The 23739-nt window shown below is 40.4% G+C and overlaps 1 protein-coding gene across 2 annotated transcripts in view; it reads right to left on the bottom strand.

Moving 5' to 3' along the window:
• Positions 1 to 1073: 1073 nt before the first annotated feature.
• LOC310828424 (ubiquitin-conjugating enzyme E2 E2) overlaps positions 1074 to 23739 on the bottom strand; it is a 129475-nt gene continuing 106809 nt past the window's right edge. For both annotated transcript variants that reach the window (XM_083706113.1, XM_083706114.1), the window contains 3 exons: positions 9937 to 10069; positions 5007 to 5154; positions 1074 to 1846 (listed from right to left, as the gene is read on the bottom strand). In XM_083706113.1, coding sequence (XP_083562239.1) covers positions 1749 to 1846; positions 5007 to 5154; positions 9937 to 10069 — 379 coding nt within the window. In that variant the 3' untranslated portion in view covers positions 1074 to 1748. The remainder of the gene's footprint in view (positions 1847 to 5006; positions 5155 to 9936; positions 10070 to 23739) is intronic.

The raw sequence follows: 23739 nt of genomic DNA, 5'->3' as shown, positions 1-23739 counted from the left end.
TCCTCTCTGCCCAGAACATTGGAGGCTAGACACCACACCCCCTCTACAGTATTTATAGGAACTCAAACATTGAGATCCCGCTCTGTTCCAGTAACAAGAAGCCGAAAGCACCAGCCTGAAGATGACGAGTGAGACCTCGTCGAAACGTCGCCTAGACACCCCAACTTTTACACGGGAAGACACCCGAGGACACCAAAACCTGCATTCCTGTACCCGTGAAAATCTACGAAAGCAAATATATATATATATATATATATATATATGCTTTCGTATATATATATATATATATATATATATATATATATATATATATACACACATACACCTTAGATGAACCTAAGACAAGGTGAAACAGTGCCAAGTTAAAGAGCTGTGTTTTAGGAGATCTGCTGATTCTATATAACTGATAAGCATAAAATGACACAACAAATTACAGTATGCTCTTCGACGTGAGCATATTTTGTTTGGTATAAGGTGAATGATATAACCTATATAGTGTTAAGATATTGCTACCTACAAAAAACAATTGATCCTTTTTTAAAAGATCCAGTGTAAGCTGCCATGTGTTGTAAACCTTGATAATGTTGTGACACATACTGTATGACAAGAGATTTGCTTTGTTGTGAAAAGTGGAACAGTATGAACAAATTTTATTACAACATAATTTACGCATCCCACTGCAGATCGAGAGATGTTTGCAAGTGCTAATCAAGTAGACGCCATCCCAGATAAAATCAGGGAGTATGTCAACAGCGATTGCCTTTTACATAGCTATTGGAATTGCTTCTTATTGTAGGGCAGTGGAGACACCTCGGATTTTAACCCTGCCAATGTCACCCTGGAGATGATGATCTTTAACAAAGGACATTAACATTGGATGTGTTAACAGTATCATTGTGCTTTCCTTTTCCCGTGGCAATTGATCCACAAATAGCATACTGGAGCTGGCCCTCAGGGGGAAAAGAACAACTCGGAACTAAAAGCAACTGTAGATTCTTTAGTTTTATGCAAGTTCAGAAACATGCGGAGCTGACCTGGGTCCACTGCACAAGGAGCATTACAAGAAGTGCATGTTATCAACCACAGTGTTTTGTTTTTTTATTGAGTGCTTTAATAATACAAGTGTACATCAACTGATCCACAGTCAAAAGTGGCAGGTCCCTAAGAAATTTACAAGCACTTTTCTTTTAAGTAAATCAAAATACGTATCATCTGGTTCAACCCAGCAGCCTAGTGTTTGGGAAAAGAGCAGGCTGGTGTTAAAACACAGTCTTAGTAATGCACAGTGATTCTTAAGTTTTATGCTTTTTTTTTTAATACAAAACCGGTTCCCAGTAACATGCACCCACCATTAAAGACTTCCGTACAAAAAAATAACCCTAAACACTACATTTAAGTAGAAACAATATATAGTTCTGAGTTTTGTTTGCTTGTTTTTCCCCCCAAAGACACAACAAAGAAAAAAAAAATACATTAATACAAAGCTTTGTGACAAAGCTCTATACTATTACAGCTCCAACATTCCTTGCACTGTAACCCCAAATTCCCAATCTATATTTTAAAGATACAGTTTTCAAGTTGAACAGAAAAAAACAAAATAAAAGAATAAAAATAAAGGGGGAAAGGGGAAAAGGGCAATCAACTTTGTCACAAAATGCTTCCAAACGTAATAAAAATAAGAAGGGGAGGGCTATTGATGCACTTGGTGAATGTGCTTGCACAGGTCCAGCATGTTCCACAGCAGATTCCTATGTAGCGTATCTCTTGGTCCACTGTCTGGCCATTCTGTCATGCTCTGCTCTGTTTGTCATATACTGAGTAGCAATACTTCCAACCAGGGGGTCAGCTGCAAAGGGAGAAAACCAGTCAACCAATTGCCATGCTCTAAGTGAATTGTTCACTCTGGCCACAATGCAAAAGCAACAGCACCCATGATGCCAGATCTGAATGTGAGAATAAAGGAATAACACTGACTGAGGAAGACTGTGCCCTATCATCTGTGCCACAGACAGAATCCAAACTGACCCCCCTGATTCTGAAGGGTGTTCTAATCACAGTACTCCATGTTACATGTAGTTTGCAGCAAAGCTCTCTGGAGCAGGAACTATCATCTTCTACGTTATTTTGCAAAGTGCTATGCACACTCATGGTACACTGTCTACAATAAATAATATATATCTGATATGACCCAACCCTACTTGCATTTCTGATGGGCAGGTAAATGAGACAGCCTTCATTTGGATGCAGGAGTGACTCATGGTTTCATGGAGACCTCAGTGCCTCGCCTCTTTACTAGCAAATGGAGAGATGCAGTTTGGTGGGTTTAGGAGCAAAACTTCCACTCTACCTGTCCTAATGCAAATCCAGTGTTTCCCCCCACCCCAAGGCTGCCTTACCCTTTTTGCCATTTTTGACAATGCAAAATTTGAAGGCTGAAATACCAGCAAGCTTCATGCATGCACCATTCACTCCCATGCAAAATTGTAAATGGGACCAGAGACAAGGTATCTCATTCTTATGGCGTCACTTTTTTCAAATTAACAACACCATTAATAACAATAACAATAACAATAATAATAATGCAGAGGCTATCATTTTATAATTTCTTATTCCTCTATCACGACTACTTCATTTATTTCTTCCGCCAAGGTAGGAAGGTGGGGGGAATTATTGTTCAGCTGATTTGTTTTACTTATTTCCTTGTTTTTATCCTGTATTTTATTCTGTGAACCGCCCTGATATCTTATGATGAGGGGCTGTATATAAAGCTAATAAAATAAATGAAAAAACCAACACACAGCAATAAATCCACTGAGTTGCTAGCAAGAATCAGAAAGCGGTTAACTACAATTTGCTCCCTGGTGGTGCTGACACAGTTTACAAGTCAAATCTCACGACGCTTGTTTAAAAAGGGACGAGCACGTGCCTGCCTTGAGTGATCAGAAATAAAAGGCTGGCGATGTAAAGCCAGAGAGGGAAGATCTCCTCTACATCTTTTGCAGATTACCGCAAGAACGTCAGAAGTTCCAGGAGCAAATACCTCTTTTTCATTTCCTCGGCACGGCTTGCTTGAGAAGAACAGCGGTGCTTGCCAATGAAGCTGCAGCTGTGCATCAAACTCAGTTTAATCACTGCGTATGGCTGGAGGTTAATTAGCTGTCATTCTTATTACTATTTGTTGTTCTAATGAAGATTTGCATAAATCCAAGCCTACTGGGTAACTGATACATGTTGTCCCCCTCCCCTTCGCGAGGGAAAACCTGCATGTTTTGTATTTATATTTTTGTGGAAGCACTCGCTGCTGCCTTTTCATTTGACCTGATCTGCTTCTGCCCATTAGATGAGTAGTGAACAAAGAGCACAAGGTTGTTTATCATTGCAGGGCCCCCGCTAGGTTTCTGCCTTTAAAGTGGGCTGGGGCAGGCTAAGATGAAGGGAAGACAGAGGGCACTGAAAATTGCTTCCAGCTGACAGAGAACAGAGAACACTCTGTGTGTGTGTGTGTGTTTCTCTGAGATGTGCCTGGGGTATTCTCAAAGCAATTCCCCCACTGAAAGAAAAAAGGTAGTCAATTTGCTTCTCCATGTTCAAAATCAGATTACAAAGCATGACTAATCTGACAATTTGTTAAAATTGCACTAGACCTATACTGGGTCTAAAAGAAATGGGCCTAAAGCCAGAAAACAGCACTGCCAGAATTTATTTATTTTTTTAAAAAATTCCATCATGCCATCGTGAGTTCTCCCTTAAAAGTCCCTGTATGAATCTGTTTTGGTTTTAAAGAGGAAACACCATCCCACAAATGCACAATTGTTATAAACAAAGAAATGATCCAGGCAAGAAAGGAAAAAATCAAGGAAAGCATTTCGTATGAATTTGGCATTAAGTAGTCAGATAAACCCAGCTCACACCAGCTGTAGAATATTAAGTCCATCACTTCCTATGAGTAGTTTAAACGTAAATTAAGTATTGAAAAACTGGGTTAGTTCACATTACATGGAGGCTGCACTTTTAACATTTTAATATTTTACTGTTTCAATATTTTAATGTTTTTTTAATCTTGTTTTTAAGTTGCATTCATTCAACTTGTTTTATTATTGCTTGTTAGCCGCCTATTATTATTGTGGAACCCGTGGCTTGGATGCTCACTCCTCCCTGCATGAGCTCTGTTTAGTTAGTAACTTTCTCATTTGCAGCAAACCACAACTTGACCTTGTATCCCAAAACAATAAACTATGGTTTGTGTTCACCCTGCTAAACCAGGATTGTAAACCAGGGTTGATTCTGGTATGCTGCAGATCATCAATGCATCATTAAACTATGTTTTGCTGCAAATCAGAAATTAACTATTTAAGTAGAATACACAAAGAGAGGAAGAAATTAAGGAGAGTGTGCAACGCCTGAGCTTGTTCCCTAGTGCCAAACCATGTTTGAGCCATGGTATTAAATTAAGAGAAAAACTCCAGGGTGGCTGAATCAGCAGAAAATCTTTTAAGTGCAAAAAGCAATTCAATTGATTTGTCGGTGATTTCCCCCAACACTTGATAGAAAAATCAATAGCTGCTATCATTACCATCGAAACATATCAAGTACTTATTAATGCAAATAAAAATATGTTACTGACTTAAATAGATTTTAGTATTGATAGCAAAACAGACAAACTACTCCATCTATTAATATTTTTGACAGCTGACACTGAATGAATAGAGTGCCACCCTGCACTTTAACAGAAGCCTGAAATGTAACAATTAAGCAGGAAAAGTTTTCCCCAGCATGCTCAATTTCTGCATGCCAGATTTTTGTTAAAAACACAGTAGCAGGGCTAGGCAAAAGGCTCAACTCTATGAATGCACTCAGCCTGAATTGCATTCATTACCTGCAACACAGGTACTTTTGGTTAACCATTTGCTAATCTAAATCACTGTAGTAGCTTTTCATGGATAACTGAAGATGTAAATCTGTTATATCACCATCCAGCTATATACAATACAGCACAGAAGTCTTACCAGGGTTGCAGTCTGTAAGAAGTGAGCAGATGGAAAGAAGGACTTTAGATATGGTTAATGCTGGACTCCAGTTGTCTTTTAAAATATCCAAGCAAATCACTCCTTGACTGTTAATATTACAATGATAAATTCTTGTCCGGAATGTGACCTGGGGAAAACCAAGAACAATTGAGTAGATATCAAATATATCCTACTATTTATAATAAATCAAATATATACTGCTATTCGTAATAAATACAACTTGCTTCAAACTGTTTTTGTTATTTTGTGTTTTAATGTTGTAACCCAGCCTGGGATCTTAGGGTGAAAGGCAGGGACTAAACAAACCAACAATTATCCACGCTAATAAAGATTTCCACTCCATTCCATCATATAAACAAAAAGCATTCTAATTTGTCCAAGTTCTGGCCCTTACATAGTCAAAAGAGCACCATTCTCATAAAAGAGGAAGATATCAGCAGACTTAAAAGGTAAAGGGACCTCTGACTATTAGGTCCAGTTGTGACCGACTCTGGGGTTGCGGCTCTCATCTCGCTTTATTGGCCGAAGAAGCCAGCGTACAGCTTCCAGGTCATGTGGCCAGCATGACTAAGCTGCTTCTGACGAACCAGAGCAATGCACGGAAACGCTGTTTACCTTCCCGCTGGAGTGGTACCTATTTATCTACTTGCACTTTGACGTGCTTTCGAACTGCTAGGTTGGCAGGAGCAGGGACCGAGCAATGGGAGCTCACCCCGTCGCGGGGATTTGAACCGCCAACCTTCTGATCGGCAAGTCCTAGGCTCTGTGGTTTAACCCACAGTACCACCCGCGTCCAATCAGCAGGCTTAAAAGGTAAAGGTAAAGGTACCCCTGCCCGTACGGGCCAGTCTTGACAGACTCTGGGGTTGTGCGCCCATCTCACTTAAGAGGCCAGGGGCCAGCGCTGTCCGAAGACACTTCCGGGTCACGTGGCCAGCGTGACATCGCTGCTCTGGCGAGCCAGAGCCGCACACGGAAACGCCGTTTACCTTCCCGCTGGTAAGCGGTCCCTATTTATCTACTTGCACCTGGAGGTGCTTTCGAACTGCTAGGTTGGCAGGCGCTGGGACCGAGCAGCAGGAGCGCACCCCGCCGCAGGGATTCGAACCGCCGACCTTTCGATCAGCAAGTCCTAGGCGCTGAGGCTTTAACCCACAGCGCCACCTGCATAATGTTTGTAGAAGTAGAAGCAATTTTTAGAAGAACCACGTGTGTGTGTGTGTGTGTGTGTGTGTGTGTGTGTGTTGGGGGGAGGAGTCAAAGAAGCCCAATGTGTCCTGAGTGTGCTTACCATGGACTGCTGACTGACTGTTGACAGGAAAAAGCATAAAAACAGGTGGGTGGAATGGAAGAGAGCATGGCCCTCTGCATTGTGGCTGGTCCCACATGGTATCACAGAAACCTGATTAGCTTGAACAAGTTGGACCATTTTGTATCACTGGACCCAAGCATTGGAATTCTCTTTCAGAAGAGATGTATGCTGACTTTCAGGTTTCTCCTGAAGACCATTTGATGCTAACAGGCCTGTGCAGCTATTTAAACTTTATTAATTAGCCAGTCATCTTAATTATTATTTTGTATTGTTTTTATGGTGCTTCCATAGAATCATAGAATTGTAGGGACCCCGAGGGTCATCTAGTCCAACCCCCTGCAGTGCAGGAATCCTGCCCACAGCTACCCCTGGGTGGGCTCAAACCACCAGCCTTCTGGTTAACATCCGTCGTGCCAGTTGCATACATTATTGTACACCACCATGATGTTTCATGGGAGCTGGCTGACTATAAACATTTTATAAAGAAGGAAATATAATATAAATATTATAATCCCATATAATATGTTTTTTATTTGTGTACTGTTGTTTGCTTCTATGTCAGTATATATTTGTCTGGGTCTCGTGGTGTAGGCATGTGAGTGGGTCATTGGTTGAGGATATGAGACTGAATTATGGGGGTAGTTGCAGAGCGGATTGGAGGTGGTGTTAGAAGAGTGATGTCTGAGTATCTTATGTAAGAGTATGCTTGAGAGGAACTGAGTGGAATGCACTTTTAGATGTAGTTACATTAAGTTGTATTTATGGTTGTATAGGGGGCTGGGAATTTAATTGAATTGCCTTGCTTAACTTTATGATGGATTGCACATATGGTGGGTTGGAAAGAGTGGTTTTATTTTTCATTCAATTGGTTGCTAATTACGTTGTTTCAAAATGTGGCATCTTTATTTTATTTTTTTATAGATGACTTTCATTTGTGATGCTTCCTTTGTGATGTTTCAGAAGATATTTTGATGAGTTGTTAATTATGTTGTCCTGAAATGTGAAGTGTTTATTGTATTTTTATAGTGGATGTTGTTTTAGGGAATGCCCTACTTACCTGTTAATTGTGGTGCTCTATAATGCGCATTTTTCAAAATTATTTTTTAGTATTTGATGTTTATTATGTCTTAACATATGCAGGAAATTGCTTTTATTCTGTCTGAATAAATATTTACATAATTTAATATAAATAATACAATGCAATATGAATAGTGCAAAATTGAATGTCAATTAAATTAAAACAGGTTGAGGGGTGGGGAGGGAGAGATAGTTTTAACTATCCTCAAATGCATAGGTTTTTTTTATATAAATATTTATTAAGAATTTTTATAAGAAAAAAGCATAAATAACAAACAACATTGCTTATGTCATACACAAAATTTCATACCTCGTTTGGACTTCCTCACGTCTCCCGCTCCCACTTACATTGTTAAAAAGTTTTTCCAAGCAAATTATCATCTTGTTTACAATCTTATATCCACTCGTTTAAATATAATCTGATAGTTCTCCCAAAGGATTTGTCTTTTCCTTAATCTCACTTATCATCTAATTTCAATCTAGTTTAGTGGTGGCCAATTATTTATGATCAAGCATCCTTCTTAACATTCAATCAAATTACAATATTTTTGTAAATAAGTTTTAAATTTCTTCCAATCTTCTTCCATCCTTTCTTCTCCCAGGTCTCGGATTCTGCCGGTCATCTCTGCCAGTTGCATATAGTCTATCAGCTGCATCTGCCATTCTTCCAGTGTGGGTAGATCTTGAGTCTTCCAATTCTTGGCAATGAGTATCCTTGCTGCTGTTGTTGCATACATAAAAAATGTTCGGTCCTTCTTTAACACCCCCTGGCCGACAATACCCAAGAGGAAGGCCTCTGGTTTCTTGGTGAAGGTATACTTAAATACCTTTTTCAGCTCATTATATATCATTTCCCAGAAGGCCTTCACTTTAGGGCAGGTCCACCAGAGGTGAAAGAATGTTCCTTCATTTTCCTTACATTTCCAACATTTATTATCAGACGAATGGTATATTTTGGCAAGTTTAACTGGGGTCATGTACCATCTATATATCATTTTCATTACATTTTCCTTCAAAGCATTACATGCAGTGAAGTTCAGCCCAGTGGTCCACAACCTTTCCCAGTCCTCAAACATAATGTTATGCCCGATATCCTGTGCCCACTTTATCATAGCAGATTTAACCAGTTCGTCTTGTGTATTCCATTTTAACAGCAGGTTATACATTCTTGATAGTACCTTAATCTTTGGTTCTAACACTTCTGTCTCCAACTTCGATTTCTCCACCTGGAACCCTAGTTTTTTGTCATTTTTAAAAACTTCTTTAATCTGGGCGTAATGTAACCAGTCTCGCACTTTACCCTCCATTTTCTCCAAACTCTGCAATTTCCAATTGTCACCGTCTTTTTCTAATATTTCCCAATATTTTGGCCATTTGGCCTCCATATTGGGTCATTTTTGGGCCTTAGCTTCCAGAGGGGACAGCCACCTCGGAGTTTTGTTTTCCAATAAGTCTTTATATTTTGTCCAGACATTAAATACTGCTTTCCTGACAATATGGTTCTTAAAGGCCTTATTGATCTTAACTTTATTATACCATAAATATGCATGCCAGCAAAAAGCACTGTTAAAACCTTCCAAATCCAACACATCAGTGTCTTCAAGAAGTAGCCAGTCTTTTAGCCAGCAGAAAGCTGCGGCTTCATAGTAGTTTTAAGTCTGGCAGGACGAAGCCCCCTCTTTCTTTCGCATCAGTTAATAACTTAAACTTAATTCAAAATGCATAGTTTTGTATGCTGAGTGACCTTTAGGTTCTTGCATGACATGATATAGGACAGATTTACATTTTTCCACAAATCCTCAGCTCCAGACAGTCGCTCTATAGAATCAAGAGATGACATTGTCAACTCAGACTTGGTGAACTCTAGTTGCATGAAACACCATGAGGTCTTCCAATGGGATTTGACATAGCAGGCTTTTAAAACAACAAAGAAGTAAAGTCTAATACATAACAACCCTAACATCGCAAATACTTTTGAAAGCCATTGTTTTATTTCCCTCCACCGCAATTTTGGGAAAAGCCTAGAATCTAACCAAATTTTAAAACATTTCCCATCTTTGATCACTTGCACAAACCCACAGTTTTTGACTTTATTTCTTGGAGAACTTCCTTAAAATATATATACAGAACAATGAATTCTTATATATGTCTATTTGTAAGTAATTCCACTGTGTTCATTGGTTCTTGCTCCTAGGGATGCATAGGACTGCAGCCTTAATATTTAAAAAATAGTTATAATGAAGGAAAGAAAGGCAAACCATGAGCAATAACCAAGGTTTCTTCTTGAAATATTTGTCAATTCTGTCTAATGAGATTGGATTCTGGGTCTTTGACATCACCTGACAGACATCAGATCATAATGGTCATTATTTCTTCATATAATTTTAAAAGCAGCCATGCACCTTTATAAGTATTTTGTTCATTTCCTTTTGTACATAATACAATTCTCCACGAGTATCAAGATTGGTTCTGAAACTACTTACTTTTCAGTATAAATTATTAATTTTACTCATCCCTTACCTTGGGTGGTTTAAAGGGATAGTCTGGTGAGAAGGTAATATCAAGGAAAAAAACTCCTCCCTCATATACAGAACCTGGAGGCCCAAGTATAGTTGATCTCCATTCATAAATGTTGTCTCCCTTAGGTCCAGCACTGTAAAATAAAGTAACGCATATTAAATAACTGAAAAATAATACTTGTGCAGCACATCAGTTATATTTTTCATAAGTATTGTTTTCAAAGTGGATTAGAACTGAAAATAAATCACATTTTTGGACCTGTTTACTGTGTATATGAGGTCATTTTCTGTACCCTAAAGTAGGTTTCCCCACCCCCAGAAACAGTTGTTAGACATTCTGTATTACTTTATATTGTCATTCACGTTATCAATTTCTGTTTCCTTTTTTTAAAAAATAAAAAGACCAGTTAAGACATTCTCTATTAATGTACCTTGTCATTCACCTTATCACTAGGTGGCATTGTAATAACATTATTTTGGAGGATATGCTACCATAAAACTTTGGCACCATGACAAACAACATTGTTTCTGGACACCTAAGCCATTCCAGTAACAGATGACTTCTTTATTCCTTAATTACGATACTATGTATTCAAAGTAAAAACAAACACAAACAAAAATGATTTCTCTCTCTCTCTCTCACATACATATTATCAACTAAGATGTTCCTAATGTACATAAGCACAGGTGGCAGGCATCATGATAAGCAACATTTTAAAACAGATATCTAGATCATTCTAGCAACAGAAGGCTACTGCAGCCCACAATTATTACATAATGCACTGAGAAGTGGAAACTAAGCTCAAGAAAGGATGCTCAGACCAATTAAATTATGAAAGACGTTGTCTGTAATAAACACAGGTGCATAAACCAAATCCGTACACACCTTACAAACTCTTTGAAGAATTCTGATTATCACAACTTACATCTAAAACTCATGTTCTTGTAATAAAAGGTAAAGGAAACACAGAAGTAAGTTTAGAAAACAGCAAATTCTCTTTTTCACACACACAATTATGTGGTAATTTCAGTCTAGGTATCAAGACTCTCCCTTCCCCAAGTTTACACTCTGAGGGTAAACATTTGAGAAACAGCATAACTTGTTGCTAATCCCACCCAACAACTATGCACATTATACTCATTACATACAGCCAAAATATGAAAACCACAGCCCTATGAATAGTAACACATTGCTTTTTTAAAAAACAACAACACACCATCTTTATTTTTATTTTAGAATAAGCAATAATGAGATTTTATCCATAATAATGAAAAACATTCAAAATACAGGAGGTGCAGCAAGAAAACTGCTGGCACATTTGCAATGCTAAGCAGGTATGGTTTCAAATTGGATGGGAGACCCCATGTTGAGATACCGGCATTGCAGGGGGTTGGACTAGAATGACCCTCAGGGTCCCTTTCTACTCATTTAAACCAACGACCCATGCTGGTTGTGGCTGATTGGAGTTGGAGACTGATGGGAACCTGGAGTATCACAAGTTAAATTACACTGTGTTTCTGATGGATGCTTTCACTTCTGATACTATTCACAATAAACAATTATAGCTGTAACTATATTTAACTATAATAATTCCTATAAAATATATGGTGACATTTGCAAGGACAGTGTTGTTGGAGCCTGCCGTTACAAGTGGCACTTCTTTAGGGTAAAATAAAGACGCAGAAAGCTAGCAACATTTCCATGATATGAGAGAGCAGCTTGTTCAGACTTCTTCTCCTCTCCGGTAACTTTTTATTGTGCTTTGTTCTGTCCAGCCGCATGGCCGTTTGCCAATCTCATGTTACCTCAGCCGGTCAAGCTTTTATTGCCCCTTTACCATATAAGGTAATCATTGCCCAGAGGAATGTCAGGGGGCACCCTGCAGTATTTACAAACCTCTGCCTCTGGCTTTATGACTCCCACATGCCCTCTTTCTTTATTTTATTAATCAGTCATAAATGTCCGTTCCAATACGATTATATCGAGTGCGATAAGCGACTCTTGTGAAACCGGAAGCGGGCCGCGGACTGGAGAACCATGCAGTACACATAGAAATTAAAGAAGGAATACATTGTATACAGCAACACAAAATAATGCAAATAACTACTATAATAATCACTAAAATCAAAAAATGTCGAAGCCAACTTCCATCCGGAAGCCAAGAATATAAGAATTCTGATTCCAAGCTGCATGGTAGGCTTCCTTTCAAGTTTATAGCCATGCACTGTCACTCCTATAGCACTGAGATTGGTCACTGTATGTTCCTGTAAGAGAACAAGAGCTATTAAAAGTGAATTTCAATGTATATTGACAGTTTGGATATATGCCCCATGATTCTTTCCCCTCTTTCATTTGAAAACAAATGGAGGCAGGCTCATGGAGGGTCAATTGTACTGGAGGCGAAAAAGTTTGGTTAGGTGATATAACATTTGTAAATTGACAAGATCCATTAATAGGCACACCATGAAGCATTAAGCCTGAATGAAGGGTAAAAGGGGGCATATTTTACACAACCAGCATCTAAAAGCATGCAATAAAACTTAATCATATCTTGCACAAAAATATTATTCCTCCATATCTTATGATAATTTTCTCCCCTAAAAGTCTTATTCAACAAAGCTGTTCTTATAGTTCGAGAGTGGCTGAGCCGTGGATGCTGCCAGCCAGAGTAGGATTCTGACGACTGCGGTTTGCCAGCTGATAAGGTGAAATATGGTGGTTTCAACTGGACTGTGTCGTCTGCTCCTCTTCCTTGTATAACGGTGCAGCAAAGGATGGCAAGGCAGATGGTGGGGAAGGCACTTCCGCAATTGAAGGGACTCGCCATGGCTGCACGCATCGAGCTGGAACCCACAAAGGCTTGTCCTCTAGGTGGCGCATGCGGAAAGGTTTCAATGCTTCACCCACAAAATGTTGACAAAGTGTAGGGGAGTTCCACATGCCCTGAGGCAGGACAATCCACTGATATCGCTGGGTGGGCTGCGAATTGTTATATACTGGCAATGTAAAAGCAAACCGTTCCCTGTCTGCTGGAGCCAGTGGGATAGAGAAGAAACAGTCCTTTAAATCAATCACTGCCAACTGATATTCTCGTGGGAGCATATTTGGATTTGGCATGCCATGTTGTAAAGTTCCCATTTGCTGTATTTGTTCCTTGACTTTTACTGACTGCTGCAGCTCTTTCAAGATTTTAAAGTCAAAAGGTTGGTGCTCGGCTTGAGTTCCTGCTGGGGCACCAGCAGGGGGCACAATAACAGGGAATGCCATGGTATCCTGAGATAAGGAGCAGGCAAGGACTGCACGTTGAAAAGGGGTAGCTTGTTCTGCCGCTGAAAGAGCAGGGTCATTTCCAGCCAGACCACTGTATTTTTGCAGGATTGGGTCCTCTGGTGAGGAACTGTAATCCGGAGGTTTGGGGTCTGGGGCTGCTGGCAAAACAAGTGCTGGAACACCTGGCATAACAGCATGCTGAATTAAAGAAGCTGGGGGTTGTTTTGGCAATGCAGCCATGGAGATATTTTTTGGTGATAAAGAGCCCATAGCATATCGAATTTTACACCAAGCATTTAAAATTCGAACACTGAAATTGGGGTGTCCATGAAAATATGTTCCAATCTTATCCCATTGCTTTAGTTCCCAAGTCCCATTTGCAGCAAAGCAGGGGCAATGCTCATCGATGGCTTGAATGAGCTGTATCAAATCGCCATCAGGGACTTCCAATTTGTTGGAGGAGAGGAGAAATTTTAAGTCCTTTAAAAATTTCTGTTGCGGAAATGACAGGGAACTGCCCATATTTCTAAAATCAATATATAAGGGATCGACTCATCGGGATCTTTTTTTAAAGATGTATAAGCGCTTTGAAATCCTTTCCGGACGTGGTGAGCCGATGATATCCACTGCTTGGATCGAAGTCCTCTCACAGTGTCTTTTAAAATCCTCTTAGTCTGCCTCAGACTGTTTCCTTTAAGTTGCTTCTCTCGGTTCTCTTTGAAGTCTGTCTCACACTGCTTTCTTTTAAGTTTTCCTCTTCTTTTAATTGAGCCTCAGAGAGGGCACCACTTGTTGGAGCCTGCCGTTACAAATGGCACTTCTTTAAGGTAAAATAAAGACGCAGAAAGCTAGCAACATTTCCATGATATGAGAGAGCAGCTTGTTCAGACTTCTTCTCCTCTCCGGTAACTTTTTATTGTGCTTTGTTCTGTCCAGCCGCATGGCCGTTTGCCAATCTCATGTTACCTCAGCCGGTCAAGCTTTTATTGCCCCTTTACCATATAAGGTAATCATTGCCCAGAGGAATGTCAGGGGGCACCCTGCAGTATTTACAAACCTCTGCCTCTGGCTTTATGACTCCCACACAGTGTTCTTATGAAAAACTTACACCTGTCTACTTTAGGATTCATGCAAACTTGGGTCTCCAGTTGTTTTTGGACTACAACTCCCATTATCCCTAACTAGCAGGATCAGTGGTTAGGGATGATGGGAATTGTAGTCCAAAAACAGCTGGAGACCCAAGTATGGGAAACCCTGGTCTACTTCCAAGCTTTTCAGACCAAGAACCTGCACTCAATCCCAAACTGCAATGTACAGTAATACCTCCGCGAACATCCGCCTTGTCTAGCGTCCATTCCAGTGAACGTCTGCAGCAAACCTGGTAGTACCGGAATGGGTTACTTCTGAGTTTGCTGCTCGTGCATGCGAAGCGCTAAATTGCGCTTTGCGCATGCGCAGAAGCGCAAACCACTCCACGCGCATGCACAGACACGGTTCTTTGTCCAGGGTCCTTTTTGGCTAGAGGACGGGGCTCCGCAATGGATCCTGGCTGCAAAATGAGGTCCGACTGTATTCATTTTTTTAAAACCCTAGATACAAAGGAAGTGGGTGTCCTATATTTTTAATATTTCAAACTGAAGAGAAATTTTGTAAAGTGTGCTTTTCATGCAGGGTGAAAATACCCATAGAAAAATATTCCCTCTCTCCCCTTTGGGAGGGAGGGACATAAATTTAATGATATCCCACACAACCTCAGAGGAAGAAAACAGTGAGGGTGTCATTGGTGCAACACACGTCAAATCTGGGCAAGACCCAAGTATCCAGTTGAAGATCAATGGTGTAAACCAGGAATGCTAACTCTTTTCAGCCTAAGGGCCACATTGACCCACAGCCAACCCTATGGAGGTCACATGATGAAGCAGGTGTGGCCAAAGTGCAAAGGTATGCACGTCTGAAGTTATCATTCATTATTATTAGCAGTGTATCCTTAAATTCATTAGGTTATCAGTTCATTAATTCATTAAGGAAGAGCGTCTCCACACACTTCCTCCATTGCAAGCCAGAAGATCCTTTCCATTTACTACTTACTAATGAACTTTGTGGGACGCGGGTGGTGCTGTGGTCTAAACCACTGAGCCTAGGGCTTGCCGATCAAAAGGTAGGCGGTTCGAATCCCCACGATGGGGTGAGCTCCCGTTGTTCGGTCCCTGCTCCTGCAAGTAGATAAATAGGTACCGCTCCGGCGGGAAGGTAAACGGTGTTTCCGTGCGCTGCTCTGGTTTCATCAGAAGCGGCTTAATCATGCTGGCCACATGACCTGGAAAAACTGTCTGCGGACAAACGCCATCTCCCTCAGCCAGTAAAGCAAGATGAGTACCGCAACCCCAGAGTCGTTCGTGACTCGACTTGACTATCAGGGGTCCTTTAATGAATTATGAAGAATTTGTGCACCCAACTCTCTCTCCAATAATTCATGCTGGCTTCAGCATAGGAGATGCTTACTGGTAGTTTTCTCTTTTTTGAAGTTGCCACCCGCTTTTTAAAAATCGCTGGCTTGCTCTGCTCCACCCCATAACCATCGCTGATGCCTGCCGAAGAAATATGATCTCCAACTGCTCTCAGTAAGTGCTTCCTGTAGCTTTGGCTGCTCTCAAGAATGATTGCTAGAGATTTTATCTCTTTGGCAGGCGTCAGCCTGCAGAACCTGATGGACGCAGACATTCTTAAGGCCTGTGGAAGTGCTCTTAGCAAGGAAGTAGAAGGCAGCTCTCAATATGGAAGTGGTAGCTGCTGCTTCGAAAGGGGTTGCAAAGGATTTTAGGGTATTTATCCACCCCCCAACTCCCCCCCACAACTGAACATGCCAACAAAAGTTTTGGGGGATGACTAAACATTTTCCGGGCAACTGGGTATGGTTTTCCCAGGAGAACAATTGTGGCTTACATATTCAAAAGGTTATTTTCCAGTTCTGACTAATCAGAACCACTGCTTATGTGGTCAGGAAATCCAAGGTTTCAATCACATAACTTTTTGAACAATCTTGGGACAGTACTGTCACTGCGGTGTTGGGCTATAATTTGGCCCCATAACTGAGCTCCTGATGAAGGACAGGCAAAAGGCAGCCTCGTTATCTAGTGTCCCCCGTCCCCCCGCTTCAGTCTTAATGCAATAACTGCTGAAAGTCTCCCAGAGAACCTGGTTACAAAGCGGCCAAAAAATACTGCATTTTTTAAAAAATAAAAAAACCACAGAACAAAGTTGATGGTTATTATTTTAAGTAAACAAAAAACAAGCCCTAATAACCTCCTAACAGAATGTGCTGATTTTAATTCCTCTTCTAAACAACCTGTAGTCCTAATTACTAAAATTATCAGTAATTTTGCTATTGATTTTTGTGGCCCCCGCTTGTACAGCTACCACCACTTTTTACTCTCTTTACAAGATTTTTACTAATGAACATTGTAAAACTGTATTCTTTTTCTGGAAGTGGAGGGGAATATGCTTTTAAAAAAACAAACAGGAATCAGTAATCAGTAAGTGTAATCTACCTTGATACCATATTTTTATTTAGTATGTAATTAGTAGCAGGATCTTCTGCTGCAGTGTATACTATACTAACATTAACGGAAAATTGTCCCCCCTCTTTTAATTACTATAATTCAAGATTGATGAATAAAATATTTATGTCTAAATCATTATTTCACTTTGTTCCTAAGTAAAACCTTCTTCTATTTGAAAGATTTACAATATGCCTCTAGCTTTGTTGTCCACCACAATAAATGAATAATATCAGATATTATTGTCAGTCAAGACTGATGGTGGTTCTGTTGCGAACTGCTGCTCACTATTATTCAGCAGAAAGAAATAAGATTCGATTTAGCCACAATATGGCAATATATTTTCAGGGCATTTCTTATGAAATAGTACCAGCTACAACTGTAATAATACTACTGCAATAATGTACTCAATAAGCAGAGTGTAAAAAATAACTATATCCAGAACAAATGAAGGCTTTTGGCTATGTTCCATGCCTTGCAATATAACCAAGGCATGCAATTATCACATGGCATCATGTCGTGTTCAATGCTCAACTATTCATTTTGTGTGCTGAAAGTTAATAAAACCCTCTTAACTGTTATTCCTTAGGCTCCCTTCAATAAAATATCCAAGTGCATGATTTCTTGCATATAACTGAATGATGACTACTGTTTAAAGCAGTGTATCAGTTCATTAGTCATGGTATCTGCATTAATTTTCTGTAATAGCTGATAACGTTTCACAGATTTCTAAATGGCATACTTTCCTTATAAAGTGGGATGCTGATCTTATTGTATTATGAAATCTTTTAAGGATTAGAAAACATAGTTTTTTATTTTAAAGGGAAAACTGGTCTGTTTAAACAATTGAAACAGACACAGCATTGCCATTCATTCGCATCTGACAATGTCTATATCAGGAAACTAGCTGCCAAATGGAATTTAATTTACCTAGTTCTCAGTTTGCATTAACCTTTGAGTAATAAAGCACAGCTGAGACTGCTATAAGAAATAAACTAGAGAATTAATAATGAAAGGGACTTCTGCCATCCATGGAAATACCAATCGCAACTTGACTGGGAAAGTTTAATTGTTACTGAACCAAAAAGGTGGCTAACTGTACTCTTTATCAACCTAAAAAAAAATGGATGTGCCACAGCCATAGCGCACTTTCTAAGCATGCCTAAGAAGAAAGACCCTGTAAACAAGAAATAATGGAACACAGGAAGCTGCCTTATAGTCCAGACTACCAGGCAGGGAATATTTTCCAGCACTACTTGGAGATACTGGGAACTGAACCTGGGACCTTTTTCATGCAAAGGTCTACCATTGAACTATGGCACCCTCCCCCCAATTCATATATAAAATGTAAGAAGTGAAATGCATAGTCCTTCAACAACAGATGGTCAAGCTAGTAGATTTTCCATGATATAATTACTGGGAAAACTACCTATTGGTATTGTGGAGAGAAACTTAAAATGAAGTCACACAAATGAGAACAAAGGAATTAGATAGGATAAGTCACATTTTTCAGACTCTGTCTAGTTGAAAAACCCCAGTTATCTACCGTATTTTTCGCTCTATAACACGCACCTGACCATAACACGCACATCGTTTTTAGAGGAGGAAAACAAGGGAAAAAACATTCTGAATGAAACAGTGGATGTATCATTTTTGTGCTTCATGCTGTGGCCACAGACATGTGATCTGATGGTGAATTTGGGGTGACCCACTGCAAAGATCCTGAGAATCCCTGTGGATCCATGCTTTGTAACCACGTTTTTGCACCATTGCAGCCCCAGGCAACAGTGGGTGCATGATTTTTTTGGTGCAGGCTGTAGCCATAGACATGCTATGTGATCTGATGGTGAATTTGGGGTGACCCAATGCAAAAATCCTGAGAATTCCTGTGGATCCATGCTTTGTAACCACGTTTTTGCACCATTGCAGCCCCAGGCAACAGTGGGTGCGTGATTTTTTTGGTGCAGGCTGTAGCCATGGACATGCTATGTGATCTGATGGTGAATTTGGGGTGACCCAATGCAAAGATCCTGAGGATCCATGTGGATCTATGCTTTGTAACCACATTTTAAGTGGGGAGCAAAGGAAAAACAAAGAAGGGACATGAGAGGGGTGTGCAGAGAAGCAGCTGCCTAAGAATGCAGGAGAGGGATTTAACGGGAGGGAGGAAAGAAAGGCAAAGGTTTTCCCCCACCCAAGCCAGCCATCTCTCTCTCTCTCTCTCCCTCCCTCCCTCCCCCTCTCCCCCAGTAGCACGGGAACACAGAGAGGAATTAGAAGGACTCTGCTTTCCCCTCTGCTTGCCTGGAGGGGAGGGGCTTTCCCTGCTCTTTGTTCCGTTTCAGCAAACACAGCAACGAAACAGAGGAGGGTGGGCAGTAAGACCCTGAGGCAGAATGCAGGAAAGCAGCCGCTTCCTCTTTTCAGGTTTCCCTTCTCCATGAAGCGAGATTTGATTTTTGCCTGATTTTTCGGCTCCAGGGACCACACATTCGCTCTATAACACGCACAGACATTTCCCCTTCCTTTTTAGGAGAAAAAATCTGCGTGTTATAGAGGGGAAAATACGGTAATTTTAAGGAAGCAGCAACATTTATTTGTTATTTTTTTAAAACAACAACATTCTCCACCATACATGTTTTGGGCAACTAAAGGTGAGGCCTGGAGTAGGCAATCCGAAGAAATGTTAGAAACTCAGATACATAATGGCACCTTAAATCTAGGTTATGGTCGCCAAAGCGGAATGTCTATTCACCAGGGAGTTAGATGATCTCAGTGTCCCTTTCAATGCTACAATTCTATGATCTCAACTACATTGCCTGACTGTAGCTTGCTCTTGCGACAATTCATTTGTATGCAAGAAGGAGAAACACACACAGTGGAAATGGAAATGGTATTAACTATGGACTAAGGCAGAGGCTTTTAAACTGTGGTTGCCAACCTGGTGCCCAGAAATCTCCACACAGTCACACCTGGACCCGCGCCAACAGCAAAACGCACCTGGCAAATTTCGAACACTGATCCAAAGATACCAAATAAAACATTCTGATTCAGGGATTGGGACCCTGTGGCCCTTTAGACTACAACTCCCAGAATCCTTGAGCTCTGCCGACATTGGCTTGATCTTGATGGGATTTATCCATAGGTTCCCTAGTTGTGTTCTATTTCTGTCTTTTTTCAATCCATGTTATCACTGAAAGAAGCAAAGTAACTGGCATAAAACACGTCTTTAAATATGCTTGCTGTTTTTCTTGCTTCTCAACTTTCCTCCTCAAAGCCTCAATGTTAAATGCAATTAAATGCTTCTACTATTTGCCAGTTCTGTCTGCTTCTCACAGCTCACTTATTGTCAGGCCCAGCAGGGAGCTGCTATTAATTGGCAGATGCTGAAACAAAGGCATGGTCCAAATAGGCAGAACTGTAGCACAAGATCTGTTGCAACTGCCTTGGGCTACACTCTTCCTCTGGCTTTGATTTGCTTGCTCCAGCCTGACCTTGCAAATCAGCATTCAAGGGCCCAGGGGCAGGGCATACTTCCAAACAGGTAAGGTTGAGGTTGGAGTAAGGCAGGGGCATAGTCAAGGACAGCTGGGTCAAATTCAGGTAAAGCCAGTAAAGCAGGCCTGGTTGGACCAGACTACTCAAGACTGCTCAGCCTGAAAAACCAAGTATGGGACAACACTTATTGTTTCCTTGGGTCACCCATTCCAGAGGGGCTTCAGAGCAGCAAAAGTATCAATGGGCATTATATGAGTGTGGCTAAATTGCAGAAGACTTCAGCCCAATTAATCCATCTGCAAGACAGCTGCCCTGGTGGCAGAGTCCCATGTTCCAAACCCTCAGCGCCTTATACAGATATTGTGGAAAACCAGTTGGAGCTGCAGCCAAAGATCTTAGGACTGGAGAGATGGTTGGTAAGACAACTTTGGATGAAGGAAATGCTTAGTTCCACACTGCATTTCATTCCTTAATGCACTGGTAAAGTATATTAAGATGGAGGTTTTTTTAAAAAAAGTGCTGATGCCTGGTAAACTTGTAAAGAGGCCAGGATTGAGAAGAGGAAACCTGGAAGTGTGTGTGTGTTTGTAGTGAAAAGATTATGGATTCCCACTTTATCCTGGCAACCATGAACTGAAGAGCAACCCCCTCTCAAATTCTAAGTGGATGGAGGAGGTTTCAGTGGTTGAGTGGTGAGAGAAAAACTCTGAACATGATCCAAGATACTTTCTTTTCTTCCCATATTTGAAGACTCAGCCCTGGTACTGAAAATATTGGGCTCCCACTGTCTTCCCAAGCAACTACTCTATTCCAAACTTAAAAATGGAAAGTGTAATGCTGGTGGTCAACAAAAGAGGTTTAAAGACTGTCTCAAGGCAAATCTAAAAAAATGTAGTATAGACACTGACAACTGGGAAACACTGGCCTGTGAGCGCTCCAGTTGGAGAACAGCCTTTACCAAAGGTGTCATGGGCTTTGAAGACACTCAAACTCAGAACACAAGGAAGAAACGTGCTAAGAAGAAGGCACACTTGGCAAATCCACACCGTGATCAACTCCCACCTGGGAACCAATGTCCCCACTGTGGAGGGATGTGTGGCTCCAGAATTGGCCTCCACAGTCACTTATGGACTCATTGTAAAAACTGTGTTTATGGAAGACAATCTTACTTGGCTACGAGTGATCGCCAAATAAGGAAGAAGAAGAAGAAGAAGAAGAAGAAGAAGAAGAAGAAGAAGAAGAAGAAGAAGAAGAAGAAGAAGAAGACTATTGTAGAAATAACTCCATCAGTAGCTCACTATCCCAATTGAATGTCCCATCTTTGAAAGGTAAAACCCTAACTGAGGTGGGCCCAGGGTATCTTAGAGAAAAGCTACACTGTTATTAATGTCCCCATAATTTCAACATCAGCCAAGGAGTTCCTTTGTATTTGGAGACCCCCATATGCTCACAAGAAGCAGGGTTTTCCGGAATGATTGACTCTGGGACACTTGTCTGAAAAGAGACCTGCTGCCAGTCACTGTAAACAATACTGAGCTACAGGGACCTACCTCTGTTTAAGACCTCTTCCTCTGTTCTTGTGTAAAAGATTTTCAGTGTTTCAATAATTAATCACTGAATTCATTAAATGCATTTAATAATTTAGCAATACAAATCAATACTAGTACATTTGCACATGTTTCAAACAGTCCAGTCCTATGAGTATTTATCTGCACCACAGAATTCAATGGGTAAACATGCTTAAGATTGCACTGAAGCTTTCTGCATATTTTTAAGTTACTACAGAAGAATTCAAAATAAATAAGCTCCATTCAAAAAGCAGATAGCAATGATTAGCACCACACTTTTTCTTTTGCAATTAATAATGCTTCATTTTCTTCTTTAATGCTTTTTCACAATTATTAAGCCATTTATACACTCACAATCCCCAAGGGAGTGACAAGACACCAGGCTTCTCCAGAGAAAATTCCCATATGTGCAAGTCCTCTGCAGGAGAATAATTCTATCTGCTTTAACACAGGAGAATTTAATTGCTCTCTTCTCTGTGTGGACATCTGCCGAATATGCTGAAGCTCCAGCATTTTATATTTCATGTGATTTATACAGCCATTCAATGCTGATTGTGCTGGCGAATAAACCACAGACCTCAGTGAAAGCAAAGAATCATCTCAGCATTTGAAATGATATTATCTTTCAATAGACTGATTCAGATGGACACCAATTTTGAGAAAGGGCAAGCTAATCCTTCTAAGACTGAACTGTCCCAGCTCTTATGTGTGCTGTTGCTGTCAACCTCAGTTAAATTAATCAATTTCAGTAGCAAGACAAAGCTCCCTGCTGTAGATCCAGCTGGAAATGGCTGAACCATAAAGATAAGTCGGTTCATGTAAGCACTGATTAAAGAGTTTAGATGTATCCTTCTAATATTTAGATTGCTCCTTACAAGCTGCAACACAGAATGGAGAGTGTATATATAGCATGATCAGGCAAGATTTTGTATCAGCATTGACTTGTCAGAAATTGCTATCTACAGCTACACGTCTCATAAAATAGATGATATAATCTATTATATATTATATCGTATTCACTGGGGATGTTGAAATAGCAACAAACTGTGGTGTGCCCGTTCCACACATTAATAAAGGTTGCAGTATACTGCCGTCTTGCAGGGTAACCCTGCTAAAAAATACCATGTGGCTATTTTGATAGCAAAATACACATAAACAAATACAGGATTCAGAATGCTGCCAAAGAAGCTGACAGGCTAGTTTTGAGAAAGAAGATTGTAGTTTCCCTCTCATCTGTCTGCCTCCAACCATCCTTTCACCCCACCCCCACTAATTCCAACACTATCTGAGAACAAATAAAAAGAGGTACTAATGAATAGAGGTGTTTACAATAGTAAATCGGGCATAAAGGTACCAAGACCAGGGGTAATGAGAGTTCTTCTGGGACACGGTAACAAAAGGGGGGGGGGAACAAAACACCCAATGCCAATTGCAGTCAAGCATTCAAGTCAACTCTACTTAGCAGAGAAGCTTCTGCTGAAAGAGCTACACCTTTGCTCTTTGCAGTATCGGTAAATATTGAAAAAAGCACAATGCGCATTACTAGCAAATGGAAGGTCACCTACAGTTTCAGAATTGCAGTCAATGCTACGTTCTGTTTCTTCCCTACATTCCTAAATATCCATACACTATAAGGCAAATTCTCAGTTTTTTTGGCAATCTCATTGACTGATAAAGTGTATATTTAACTGAAGCGTGGCCCTCATTCCCTCAAAAAGACTGAGAAATAGGCCAAAACGGGGTGCACATACTAATAATAACAACCCACTAACACATCCTGAGCAAGGAAACAAACATTCTGCACCAAGAAAAGATTGGGTCCATGGCCAATATAAATACCTTATGTGGTGTATACAGGTCCAGACTGCAGGTGGGATGGGTTAATAGAATAAATCTTTGTAAACCATTGA

Source organism: Podarcis gaigeae, assembly GCF_964106915.1.
Source record: "Podarcis gaigeae genome assembly, chromosome: 12".
Lineage (NCBI taxonomy): Eukaryota > Metazoa > Chordata > Lepidosauria > Squamata > Lacertidae > Podarcis > Podarcis gaigeae.
This window is presented reverse-complemented; position numbering and strand designations above follow the sequence as displayed.